This window comes from Scheffersomyces stipitis, chromosome 8 (assembly GCF_000209165.1).
Source record: "Scheffersomyces stipitis CBS 6054 chromosome 8, complete sequence".
Classification (NCBI taxonomy): domain Eukaryota; kingdom Fungi; phylum Ascomycota; class Pichiomycetes; order Serinales; family Debaryomycetaceae; genus Scheffersomyces; species Scheffersomyces stipitis.
This window is the reverse complement of record NC_009048.1, coordinates 121,293-134,551: the sequence shown is the minus strand read 5'-3', so window position 1 is coordinate 134,551 and position 13,259 is coordinate 121,293. Positions and strand designations below refer to the sequence as shown.

Genomic DNA, 13,259 nt, shown 5'->3' with positions numbered 1-13,259 from the left:
CTAAAGTCAGACACAAGACAAGAAATACGAACAGGATCCAGCAGCAAATCCAACTACAAGACCGCCCTTTTGCATTTTATAAAGGTCCAGTTGATCAGCTGTTTTTAAATTCTGGTAGAATCTCAGCACATCTCACCAGCCCTGCAAAGTTTTGAACGACAAAAGCTTTAGCTGCTCCAGCAACAACTTGAGCGCTTGGATATCGATCTCCATCTGCAAATCATTTGAAAATTTAAATTTCGAAGCCAGCTGAACAATTTTAAGTAGCCAGCTCATCGATTGATTAAGAACTTACAATAATCCTAGTTGCTAGCGGTCACCCCACTGCAACGTACCAAACTGTTGTTATACATCAGTTGTCAAATTCCTTTCATTCCCGGAACTTTCATTTCTATATAGCATAATGGTCAAGGCTCGTAAGATAGCCGTGGTTGGCTCCCGATCCGTAGGAAAGTCTTCAATGACGGTTCGTTTTGTCGAAGACCATTTTGTCGAGTCATACTATCCAACCATAGAGAACCAGTTTCTGAAAACGATCAACTACAAGAACCAAGACTACGCCATAGAAATTTTGGATACGGCGGGCCAGGACGAGTTTCTGATAATGAACGAGAAACATCTAATCGGTATTCATGGCTATTTGTTGGTTTACTCTGTGACACTGCGTCAATCATTTGAATTGATTTCTGTCATCAGAGACAAGATCCTTAACTCCATTGGCACTGATGCAATTCCTATGGTTCTCATAGGAAACAAATGCGATTTGAACTACCAGAGACAAGTAGACACAGTAGAAGGGCAGCAGTTGGCCAAGACGTTTGGATGTAAATTCTTGGAGAGTTCGGTTCGTGAAAATATCAACATCAACCAGGCGTTTGAAAACTTGATTGACGAAATCGAAGTTATCCAGAACCCTCCAGCCAAACAAGAAGAACGATGCTCGATCATGTAACCCGGGTAGGTATAGACTATTTATTAATTCCTTGATCATCCTTCTCATGAAACACTCAAACAACATGCTCCCACAGAGGATATACCAGCTATGAACAGCCACGAACGTTCATTTCTTGCTTGCTATTTGATTATATATACACACAAATATTTATTTATATATATTTATTTAGTTGTGACGGCTTACGTTTTCATTTTAATTGATTTTATATAAAGCAAACAGTTAGTATTTAGTCGGAGTAGCTACTAGAACTAGCTTCCATCCTAGAAGATAAACTGCAAGTTGGTATCGATAGGATGTGAAGACGAGAGCTGTGGTTTTTGACTATACTTCAGGGCCAAGATGTCTCTCGTTCCATTCAACAAACTGAGATATGACTGTTTAGGATTCTCTCTCATCACCTTCAAGAACGAGTAGCTCATAGCTCCAGTGGCTTGTCCGTTTTCCTTAGCATCAGCACTGGTTTGGTCATCTTTGCACCCACTCAAGGTAATAACATCGGCTGGGGAAGTCTTGGTCTGTTTGGTGACTTCGTTGGCCTTTTCAGCTCTCTCCTTATTCATGAACGACTTGGCCACTCCCATGATACCCTGAACCACAGCCTTCTGGTTTCCTTGACTGTATGCCTTGAAGGTGTCCAACAAGCCAGAACCAGCTTCTTCAAGTAAATTGGGCTCCTTGATAACACCCTTGGTAGAGTACGTGTAAGGTAAATCCAAGACAGATCCAGAGTGACAAGAGTCGAAAAGGGCCGTAAGTCTTGTACCTTTGGGCAAAGGATTCACCATAATTTCATGTAAAGTGTCGTCATCAATGAACCCAGCAGTTTCGAAATCCAAAGGATAGATTACTTCATCATTACCGTCTGCTTCGTCACCTGTCTTATCTGGGGTCTGACCTCCATGGCCACTATAGTGGAAGAAAAGAGAGTCATTGGCACGAGCATCTTTGACCAACCACTTCACCCCATCCAAGATATTGTCTCTTGTAGGAATAGACCTCTTGTTGGTTTGCTGGTCATTGAGAAGTACAATGTTGTCTTTTGAGAATCCATTCTGCAAAAGAAACTCTTGCACATTGTTGCAATCGTTGACACAACCATTGAGCTGATTCGCAGTACCAGTATAGTTGATCCCAATTAAAAGAGCCTTCTTAGATCCATTACAGTTGGAATATTGGTATTCATAACCATCAACTCCAAACGATTGAGGCTTTCCAGGAGGGCGGGAATATTCACCTCGACCACCAGAGCTTGCTTCTTGAGGGTAACCTTGAGGTCTTTGGTAGCCTTGAGAATCTTGTCTAGACTCTTGTCTATCATAAACTTGTTGCCTTCCAGACTCTTCTCTACCATAGCCAGATTCTTGTCTGCCGTAGTTCGATTCTTGCCTACCTGACTCCTGTCTACCCGATTCCTGTCTACCATAACCTTCTTGTCTACCCGACTCTTGTCTACCATAACCTTCTTGCCTGCCAGACCCTTGTCTACCATAGTCAGACTGCTGGTGCCTGCCATGTGAATCTTCTCTGCCATAATCCCCTCTTCCAGGTTCTCTGCCAGACTCTCTTCCATAGCCTTCTTCTCTGCGTTCGTATCTCAGCTCGCTTTCACCATGCCCGCGGCTGTTGTCTTCCCCAGATTCATAGTTGCCACGTCTACCATGACGATCAGAACGCTGTCTTTCGTCGTACTCCTCTCTGCCGCCAACGTGCTGTCTTCTGGCGATCTCGTCACGCTCATCGTCGTCGTATCCTCTGCTCGAAAACATATTATCCAATTGCCTATATTCTGCTGCCAGAGGGGCTTGAAAAACAAGTCAAAACCAATACGTAGGATGCAAACGTCTCCACAGTTTCATCCTGCCGAAGCGAATGTCGAAGATCTCCTAGTCATATTTCCATATCCACTTGTAGTGCTTTGTGCAAAAGCCATTATACCGGTCGCATTCCTCATGTGAAACTGGCCTTTAGTGGAATACAGTTTCCACGCCAAGATGAAATCCGTTAGTAGTGTGGACCTAATAACTTTCTGCGTGAAGTCTCCAGCATATGAGCATTGTTTCCTGAGTCTTTAAACCAGGTTCCAGGAGGCAGGTCGTTCCCTACAGAGATAATTGACTTGCCCGAAACAATCTGGAGCGGAACAGCTTTGAGTGCGTCACCTATATCACAAAAAAGCAAAAACGGAGACAATAGAGCCCTTTTCTCACATGGACAAACGTGCATTTATTATCCTACCGTGCCAGAGTATCCAGGTAGATCTCGTCTTGAAATAGGCTCTGCAGCCTTAGCCAAAACACTGGCTGTTCATTTCATGTCGTTAGTTGCAAATCCCTCTTATGCGGACCGGCTCTTCTTTATTGAATATTTTTTAACAAAGAAGCGTATATTTTCCAGGGACCGTATTTTTTTAAGCAAAGGTACTGTGTGCAAGTACATTAAGGGGCTTTTGTGATTCTGTACAGGTGCTCTAGCATATAAACCCCCTAACGCCAGATGTAGATCTGGAAATTAGAACCAATCTGGGGAAGGAAAAATGCTAGAATAAATGGAAATTTGCTGGTCGTGCTACGATCTACATGATGCTTTATTGTTAATGATACTGTTGCATTGAATGAACCCTCAAGCATGTCGGACATCTCCGTTATATAATTCCGCCAGAAAATTGTCCCAAAACAGCAACCCAATAAGTTTGCGATAGCGTATAGTTCTGGTGATAGTGAAGGAATTAGGGGTATCTCAAAATAGCGGGCTTCTCGTTTCTTGGGGGACATCAGGAAATCCTCTGTCTCCATAATGTATGCGATGGAGTTAATTCTGTACCAATTATTGCAGAGTTGATTTTGTAGTGATAGAAACTGTCTCAGTATATATTAGTGAAGGGAGAGAATATTACAGTCTTAATATACTACAACTCAATTGTAATGAATACTTTGAATAAGCTGGAGGGAATCTAAAGATCTTCGGCGAATATTACGATGAAATTCGGCGAAGATCTACTTTGTTGGTCGGTCCTTTGCTGTGCTACTGTGAAATTGCGTACAAGACTTTGACGGGCTCTTGGTAATGGAACTGAGTGATCGGCTTTATTTTAATAGTGCCATAAACCAAAATTGTACCTGGGTTCTTCAGATATACTGCTGGGTTTCGACTGGCAAACTTCTGGCCCATGTCTTATAGAACCGTACGGAGCAACAGTAGACTCTCCTATCTGATAGTGAAATGTGAATAATTCTGAAGTGCGCGACCTTTATTTTGCGAACAAATTATTTCAGAATTCTGAGTTCACCAGATCTCACACAGTTCCACAATACCTTGGATTTACAACCTCTTTCTACCTAAATTACTGTGTCGTCACTCCAAAAACGACAAGGACTTAAGACATCAAGATGGTATCACTTGAACCTCGCAAAAAGGACAAAAACAAGTCCAAGTTTGTGAAGCCAGGCCCAATCTACTCTGAAGATGGCATTCCTTACGACTACATTATTATTATTGATTCGGGCTCCAAGGGGCTGAGGGTGTTTGTATACAACTGGTTGAATCCAGCTGCTGCTCTAAACAAAACTCTCGACATGAGTGTTGTTCTTAAAAAGCCCAATCTCAACTTGATCAAACGGTACTCTGTGGCCAGAGAAGAAGCGGAAATTGAAGAATCAGATACAGATACCGAGGATGAGTCCGAAATCGAAATAGATGAGGAAGACGTAGAGTCGGAGACCGAAGAGAAGGACAACTCCAAACTGAAGGACAATGGTAAAGGTGCTGCGGTTGAAAACAAAGACAAGAGTTCCAAGAAGAATCCCAAAACCATTCCTATTAGGTTTCCCAAGATCCAGTCGAAAAAGAAATGGCATCAAAAGGTGAAACCTGGTATTTCGTCCTTCAATTTGAGTCCGCAGAAAATAGGCAATTATCATTTGAAGCACTTGCTCCAATTGGCCAGCTCTGTTGTTCCCAAGTCTCAACACTATAGGACCCCCATCTTCTTGCATTCAACCGCAGGAATGCGGTTGTTGACGCCTACCGAACAGACACTGATTCTCAACAACATCTGCTCGTATATCACCAACAATTCAGACTTCTACATTCCTGAATGTGCCAGTCATATAAATGTAATCGATGGGGACTTCGAGGGTATCTACGGCTGGTTGTCTATAAATTCGCTCAAAGGTGCTTTCGATAATCCCGAACAACACGACCATGGTAAGAGTCACAGCACCTACGGATTGTTGGATATGGGAGGAGCTTCAACACAAGTTGTTTTCCAGCCCAACAACACTGAGATTAAAGAACATCAGAATAATCTTTTCAAAATAACTCTCGCACAAGTTCCACATCTAGCTCCTGTAGATTCTGCAAATGCTGCCGACCCTGTACAACAACGAGGAGATGAGCCTGTAGTAGGTAAGTATTCGTTACCTCAACCAGCGGAATTCAACGTCTTCTCAGATTCGTTCTTGGGCTTTGGAATGTACCAAGCTCACAACCGTTACTTGGCTACCCTTCTTAGTCTGTATTTGGAAGAGAACAATATGAACGAGCAGAATAGAGTCATTAAGAAAATAAGTACTCCAGTGCCAGATCCTTGTTTGCCAAAGGGCTACATGTCCGTTTCAAATGTGGAAGAAATTTCTGTAGATTTCACGGGGGAGAGCAATTTTCAGAAATGTCTCGAAGGCATCTTTCCGGTGTTGCTGAAGAGTTCTGCGTCTGAAAATATGGGGAACTGCAAGCAGTTTAGCGACGAAATACAGGCTAGCTCTTGCTTATTGAAAGACTCTATTCCAGCCTTCGACTTCGAGGTCAATCACTTCGTTGGTGTCAGCGGCTACTGGGAAGCTATCAGCAACTTGTTGAGCTACGAGAACATCAATGATATCCGTGAAGATGTGGATGATGCAGAAGAGAACACCAATAAGGACAGTAAAAGTGATCTGAATAACAAGGACGGCAAGAATAGCGAGGACAAGAATAGCGAAGACGACAAGATCGGTGAAGTCGAAAACGATGAAGACAAGGACGATGACGACAACAAGATTAATGAAGACGGCAAGAGTAAGGAAGACGACAAGAATAAGGAAGACGACAAGAATAAGGAAGACGGCAAGAATAAGGAAGACGACAAGAATAAGGAAGACGGCAAGAATAAGGAAGACGGCAAGGCCAACAAGAACAATAAAGCCAACAAGGGCAATAAAAACGGCAAGGGTAATAAAAGCGACAAGGGTAATAAAGGTGACAAAAGCAACAAGAACAACGATAAGTCGGATACCTACGATTACAAAGTCATCTACGAACAGACATCCAAGATATGTTCTAAGGACTGGAGTAGTTTGTTCGAAATGAATAAAAGAAAGCCAGAGAACAAACAATTGACTGAAACTGACTTACTGGAGTTGTGTTTCAAGTCGTCTTGGATCTTGAATTTCTTACATCTTGGATTGGGATTTCCTCGTCTTGGCATCGACGAGATGCCCACCAAGAACGACCAGTTCAAGTCGTTGGAGTTGGTAGAAGATATTGATGGCTCATCGTTTTCGTGGACTTTAGGTAGAGCAATCCTTTATTCCAACGATGAATACGTTCAGGCATTCAATAATTACACTATCAAGACATTACAACTTTCCGAAGAGGATGTGGAGAATTCCAAATCTGAGTACATAATGAAGAGGCCGGGATTTTATCATTCCGCCTCTGCTTCCGTGTATCATTTTGGAGCCGAGCAGAATGGCATTTCCCCACGTCCACAGTTTATTGCACCTAGAGACGGTATCAAGTATCCTCACTACGACTACGAGTACGAAGCTGAAAGTCTGGAACTGAAATGGGACATCGAGCCACATCGCTGGTACGGAATCATCATCTTTTTAGGCTTACTAGGGTTTATAGTCTGGCTTATGGTAGGAAGAAGTGGTCGTTCTCTCATCCTTGACCGGGCCAAAAACAGAGTCAGAAGAATGGTTCTGCCATTATTCGGAAGATCTAGCTACGTTGCAGTTCCATTAGATGAAGAGCATGAAATTAGCGCTGCTGGTCGAAGCTCTGATCTTGATTTAGAGAATGGCTACGAGTTGGACGATATCGATTCGACGCCAGACTTCAAGACTAGTAACTCGTCCTCTGATGAAGTGGAGGCGCAATTCAGAATCGATAGCGATGACGAAGATTAGAACCAAGTCAATGTTGGATAGGCAGAATAGTAGTGAGTCCAATAACTATAAGCGTGGGATTAACAGGAAAAATATAATTTTCACAGCTATCGTTTCAAACGGATCCACACTATGTGCAGATGGATAAGACAGCTATTTCGCTTACACTCCTGCAAACTGCTGGAATTTTGCAATTATTTGCAATTATATCACTTCGGCACGGGTCGGGTGTGAACGAGTATAGGCGCAAAATCGCATCAAGCTTTTTCACAGTGTGGCTTTTATCGCGAAATCAATTATTGCAACTGCAGACAACAGACTGCTAAAAGTAGAAGATAAGGAGATACTGCAGCAGTACAAGACAGACTTGAAGGCTACTTTGAAAACTGATTCTATCATTATTTGCTTCTCGAATGCATACCATAAATAATCATCTATATCCGAAATACTAAATAGTGACTACGTACTTTTCACCTTTTGCTCCCAACAGCTCGAGATCCCTCAAGGCATCATCGATGATGTGGAGTCCACCCTCGTAGCGTCTGTGTCTAACAGGCTTGATTCTCTCGTCGTGAAAGAAGTGAGTTGTAGTGTCGACAAAGTCTTTGCCGAAAGCAATGTCTTCATGGAATCTCTTGATGACGACTTCTCTGACATCCACAGATTCTGGTGTCTGTTTAGGAGTTCCTACAATGCCAGAGAAAATGGGCTGGTACTCCAAGTTTCCAGACAAATGGTCGAGGATGTCGAGAACGGAGGCAGCTGTTTCCTTTGAAACGCAATCGACTCCGTACTGTATTCCAAATGGCGAGTACTGTTCAGCCTGTCTCAAGATCTCTTCTCTAGGCAAGTATCTATCGATGACTACATCTGCACCATTTTCTCTCAAGTAGGCTTCATGATCCAAACTGGCTATGGAAATGACATTGAGCCCATGCAATTTGGCCAACTGGGTAACGTAAATTCCGACTACAGTGGCCCCTCCCCAAAGGAGTAATGTTCCCTCCTGTGGAACGATATCTTGGGTGAGCTCGAAACCAAAGCTGTTGTAGAAAATGACTCCGGCAGTGACAAGTCCAACTCCAATTGTAGCTCCGTCTTCAAACGAAAACGAGTCTGGCAACTTCCACACCAAGCGAGAATCGATGGCTGTATACTGTTGAAAAGTAGAGGTTCTGTTGTCTCTGTAGCTGGTACTACTGACGATGACCTTGTCTCCTACTTTGAAGTCGGCTTCATCAACACTTCTTCCGGTTTGCACTACAGTTCCACTGCTCTCTCTTCCGTTGATCCATGGGAAATGGTAGATACCAAATCCGTACTTCTTGCCCTTCCAATCGATAGGATTGAGTCCTATGGCCTTGTTGTTTACCAAGACATCATGATCCTTGAGTTCTGGAATGGGAAAGTCGGTCTGCAACTTCAAAGGTTCCTTCAAGTCTGTTATCAGGAGTGCCGATTGCGACCTTTTGTCGAATGAAATACTCCTAGGAACCTCTGCGCTCTGTTCTTTCTTGTATGCTTCAAGTCGGACCTGGGCATTGAGCTGTGCCTTCAAATGTTCTTGTTTCTTGGAGTCCGATTTGGTCTTCCGTATATGTTTTGTCTTAGCGATGGTAGCCAGCATCGGATATGATGAAGATGTGCTGTGATATGAAAAAGTCAGCTAAGGATGCTAAAGAAAGAACTGAAATACAAGATCTACAGTATTGTTGAACCGCAAGATATAGGATGTTCAACCACAGACTTCATTCTATATATATATATGCATCCCTATGGAAGAATTCTACAGTATCCACACATACTAATTCAGCAACTCTAGCAGGCAAGAAAAAAACTCAACCGCCCAACTGTCTGAGCCGAGCCGAACGAATCACGATCGCAAGCCACCAACAGCTTCTGACATTCTCTACAAAATAGTGGCTCTGGTGTGAAAAAAAATTGATGCAAAATTGGCTCCGATTTAGTCGCAGTTTTCGCATCCACAGTTTTGTGAACAGCAGCCATCACATCATCACAGGTGAATTTCACCTCCCAGATAATGTGGTTCAGGTGTATACAGGCTCGGTCCGGTTCAGGAAGCCAACGGTGGCAGTTCGGCTGGCGCAATGTAGTCATAGAAGTTAGCCAAGGGGACGCTGCAGTGGAGTCAAGTTGTAAAGTGGAACTTCAGAGGTGTATCTGTGCAACCAGGGCAGGTTTAGGAGAGTGAAGAGACGACGATTTGTTAAAACTGGTGGTTTCTATATAGGCAGAATTTATACACTAAGTCCATTCTGTGGTGTGGCAATCCTTGAAATGTAACCATATAGATTTATGAACAAGAATTCATATGAATTTACCTGTGGCAACTGAATTGGGAAGCTTCCATGTAACTTGGTAGCAAGATCAACGCAGGGTTCATGGAACTACAAGATTCCATATAGTTTCAAGATCATAAAACTGTAGTGTAAGATTATAAGATTATATATAGTGGATATCATAAGAATCGTTAAATACTAATGCTTAATGCCTTAGGGCTTTTAATGGTTTTGTCTTTTCTCGTCGCTCCCTTCTGTCTATGTTCTGAACTTTCCAAAACAAAGCGTACTATTCACTCCGCCAAATCCAAACGAATTGCATAAAGCGTAGTCGAGTTCCTTCTTCTTGCTGACCTTGGCAACGTAGTCGAAATGTGAAAAATTATCCGCCTTGTCGTCCTTGTGGCCCCCAGCAGTGTCCAAGTTCAAGGTAGGGGGAATCTCCGAATCCTTGACTGCTTTGATAGTGAAGATGGACTCGACGGCTCCAGCTGCTCCAAGCAAATGACCAATGGACGACTTTGTCGAACTCACAGCCACGCCTGTAGCTTTATCACCGAAAAGACGAAGAATGGCGTTGTTTTCTGCCCTATCGCCAATCACAGTGGACGTTGCATGGGCGTTGACGTAGCCCACTTGTTCAGGAGAAATCGCACTACGATCCACAGCCATCTTCATAGAAAGATAAGCTCCCTCGCCAGTCTCCATAGGAGCCGTGATGTGATGGGCATCTCCAGAAAGGCCATAGCCCTTGATTTCAGCATAGATTTCATCGGGCTTTACGCCTCTGTTCAAGGCATGGTCCAATCTCTCTAAGATAACAATTCCACAGCCTTCACTCAACACAAATCCGTTTCTACTACCGTCAAAAGGACGACTGGCAGCCTGTGGGTCGTCGTTAAAGTCTGTGACTACAGATCTGGCTCGGGCAAACCCTGCCAATGCTAGTGGATGTATGGAAGATTCTGTACCACCACAGATCATCACATCAGCATAGTCGTTCTTGATAAAGTTGTATGCATCTCCTATAGCATGTAAACCCGTAGCACAAGCTGTAGAGACAGCATGCAACGGACCCTGTAAGCCATACTTAATCAGAATGTTTCCAGCAGCCATATTCGTAAGCAACTTCGGAATGAAAAGAGGCTGGACTCGTTTATATCCTGACTGTGAAAACTGTGTCAGATTCTCATATACATCGTGGAACGAACCAATTCCACTGCCAACTGCTACGCCAAATCTTCGTTTGTCTATACCTTCTAAATTATGTAATTTAGCATCTTCAAGTGCTTCCTTCGAGGCCACCATCCCGTATTGGGTAAAAAGCGCCAAACGTCTTGCTTCACTTTTATCAAAGTGGTCCTGGCTTTGCCATTTATAGTCGTTTATAGAACCTTCTGGTACTTTGCCGATCACTTTCGATGGAATCTGTGCCCATCCTCCAGACTCATAGTCAGGCAAAGTAGTAGTGGAAATGAGTCCACTTTTACCAGCTAGAAGATTCCGCCAGGTGGGAGTCACTCCCACGCCTAATGGAGTAATGGCACCGAGACCCGTCACAACCACCCTATTAGCCATTGCCGTTGATGAATAACTATACAAATCTATGAATCCGGGGAACTGAAAAATTATAAATCAATTTTATTTCCGGGGTTGAAAATTCACGTGACTGATCTTCCAGCAGCCAATATCCGGTTGTACTGGGTTTCTACCAGTAGACAAGACTAACATTATGGATTATCCAGTTATCAATTACTTGAAAACTTATCTAGGTAAGCTGCTAGTCTCTTCTCGTCACCTACTATGAAGTTTTTAGTGCTTTCAATTAACTCCTTGCGGAGATTTAATTTGTTAGCTAATGCGAGCCATTTTCCGTAGTCTGTACTTCCGCTATTTGTAATTTCCTGTAATTGGCCGGGATGGATTTCGACGGATTCTTGGGTAGACAAAAACTCGTCTAACTTATACCTCTTTAGGTTGATTCCCGGGGATAATGCTTTCGATTTTTTAGCGCTCTTCTCGAATTCCGTCTGGTCCTGGAGCATGATCTTGAATTTTCGGAAAAGCGCTTCTTTCTCCTTAGACACGAGATCTACATCATTAATGTGCTCGTGGTTCTTATTGTAAAATTCCTGGTATGTAGCCGACTTTAGTTCCTTTTTATGATCTTGGAGGAAATGGTAAAAGTCCAAAGTTGGTGTAGGATATAATGGAGGTTCTTGTGTGACTTCTTTCTCTGAAGAATTATCTTCTTTCTGGGATCTACTCTTCAACCATTCGTCAAATGCTTCCTCTCTTTGCGAAGCATGTTCAAGGGCATAGTACTGTGGATGTTTGACGAAGTCAGGAAGCAATTCTTCTTCAATTAGATCCCAAGGTTGGTATTTGTCTATTCGATCGGCAAACATATCCAAAAGCTCTATGAATTCTGTAACTGCTGACGTTTGCAATCTTTCTGAGCCATCTTCATCTTCCGAAATATTGAGGTCTAGGCCACTATTTTCGGAATCAGACTCATCAGATTGAAGATCGTCAACTTCTTCAACTTGTTCTTCTTTATCTTGTGATATATCATGATGATCGTTTTTTTCAACAGAATTACTTCCTTTCTCAGCAGGTTTTTCTTCTCCAGATTCGTCGTCTTCCTCTTCACTAGAAGAGTATCCTGAAACCAAAGAAATTCCCGTTGGGGCTTTTGGTTCTTCTTTGACTTCATCTTCCGCTTTCTCTTCCTTTACTTCGTACCCTTCTTCTAGTAAGAACTCTCTGATCATGCCGTCTCTGGCTTCGACGTCGATTTCTACTTCTTCTGCATCTCCAGTATCGCTTTCCCTGATTTCTTCCTCCTCTTCTTCAAACTCTTCTACTTCTATCGTGTCTTGATCAGCATCCTGCTTTTCAAAATAGTAGCCATCTAAACCCTTAAGCCCCACATTCCTGGCGAACATCAAAGAAATAACATCGAAGTTGATAGCCAGCACAAATTCTTCGATGTCGACATCTTTGAATTCGGCAGCTATGTCTGCCAATTGCCAGTATGACTGTTTCAATAGCCTGTTGAAATAGAAATGGTAATTATTGGAAGTGAGAATCAAGTACCATTCAGTATGAAGGTCCAGAGATGCAGAATTGTCATACGGGATTCTATACTCTCGCGTGGGATATCCAATTTTGGACTCTGAAGCCATCTATGATATCAAATATGTGAATTTCTAGTTGTAATAGCCCAATATCTGCAGATATTTGATGAAGAAGCTGGAGAAATATCTACAGAATATATTGAAAAATCCTGCACTATGGACTGGGATATTAAATAATTCAGTATTGTATAATTCCTTCCAGCTGTTGGCTACTATCTCTCTGCTATTAATATCTCCTACTGTTACCATCTACTGTTCCTACACTGCTGTTCCAGATCATGTCTAGTATTTGTAAAGATACAGATATAAATAAATACGGCACAAGCCAGGGGAAGAAATAAACAAACTGTTTGCCATAACAAACGTAATCTGATATAAAACAATAGTAAAGTGAAACCAGCGATCGCAATGATCGATTTTCAGAATTAACAATCCTTTTTGAGATCTCTTGATTAGTTTTGTGTGTTTTGTTTTGCTGATTTGCTGTAATCATCGTAATTCGTTAGAGAAGTGAAAGTGTCCGTTGTTGAAAGTGACCCGATACAAAAAGAACATGCCTCACATGTTAACCGTCATAATTTTGGGAATGTTGAACCCACCGTAAGAAAGATGTAGGCAAAATGCATTGGAGGTGATGGAAGTCTAGCGATGTGATTTCAAGACAGATATCAAATCTGAAGTGAAACTTTTAGAAATCAATTCTGAAAAATCTCTC

At 42.5% G+C, this 13,259-nt stretch overlaps 6 protein-coding genes across 6 annotated transcripts; 2 read left to right on the top strand and 4 right to left on the bottom strand. All coding sequences in view use genetic code 12, as the record gives it.

Moving 5' to 3' along the window:
• Positions 1–403: 403 nt before the first annotated feature.
• On the top strand, positions 404–952 carry RHB1 (GTP-binding protein of the ras family; the record flags this gene model as incomplete). Its single annotated transcript, XM_001386588.1, has 1 exon — positions 404–952. The coding sequence occupies one exon, from the start codon at positions 404–406 to the stop codon at positions 950–952; it is 549 nt and encodes a 182-aa protein (XP_001386625.2).
• A 263-nt stretch (positions 953–1,215) lies between these two features.
• Positions 1,216–2,385, bottom strand: PICST_63918 (putative cysteine protease; the record flags this gene model as incomplete). Its single annotated transcript, XM_001386386.1, has 2 exons — positions 1,216–2,189; positions 2,223–2,385. Coding segments are annotated over 2 exons (1,137 nt in total), but the record flags the coding sequence as incomplete, so codon positions are not given.
• Positions 2,386–4,341: 1,956 nt separating this feature from the next.
• YND2 (Yeast Nucleoside Diphosphatase) lies at positions 4,342–7,125 on the top strand (the record flags this gene model as incomplete). Its single annotated transcript, XM_001386587.1, has 2 exons — positions 4,342–5,844; positions 6,181–7,125. 2 exons carry the CDS (start codon positions 4,342–4,344, stop codon positions 7,123–7,125), a joined length of 2,448 nt encoding a protein of 815 aa, XP_001386624.2.
• Positions 7,126–7,552: 427 nt separating this feature from the next.
• On the bottom strand, positions 7,553–8,731 carry QOR2 (Quinone oxidoreductase (NADPH:quinone reductase); the record flags this gene model as incomplete). The annotated part of the gene is made up of 1 exon (XM_001386385.1): positions 7,553–8,731. The coding sequence occupies one exon, from the start codon at positions 8,729–8,731 to the stop codon at positions 7,553–7,555; it is 1,179 nt and encodes a 392-aa protein (XP_001386422.2).
• A 931-nt stretch (positions 8,732–9,662) lies between these two features.
• Positions 9,663–10,982, bottom strand: CEM1 (3-oxoacyl-[acyl-carrier-protein]- synthase; the record flags this gene model as incomplete). Its single annotated transcript, XM_001386384.1, has 1 exon — positions 9,663–10,982. One exon carries the CDS (start codon positions 10,980–10,982, stop codon positions 9,663–9,665), a length of 1,320 nt encoding a protein of 439 aa, XP_001386421.2.
• A 170-nt stretch (positions 10,983–11,152) lies between these two features.
• PICST_33654 (predicted protein) lies at positions 11,153–12,592 on the bottom strand (the record flags this gene model as incomplete). The annotated part of the gene is made up of 1 exon (XM_001386383.1): positions 11,153–12,592. The coding sequence occupies one exon, from the start codon at positions 12,590–12,592 to the stop codon at positions 11,153–11,155; it is 1,440 nt and encodes a 479-aa protein (XP_001386420.2).
• Positions 12,593–13,259: the final 667 nt, after the last annotated feature.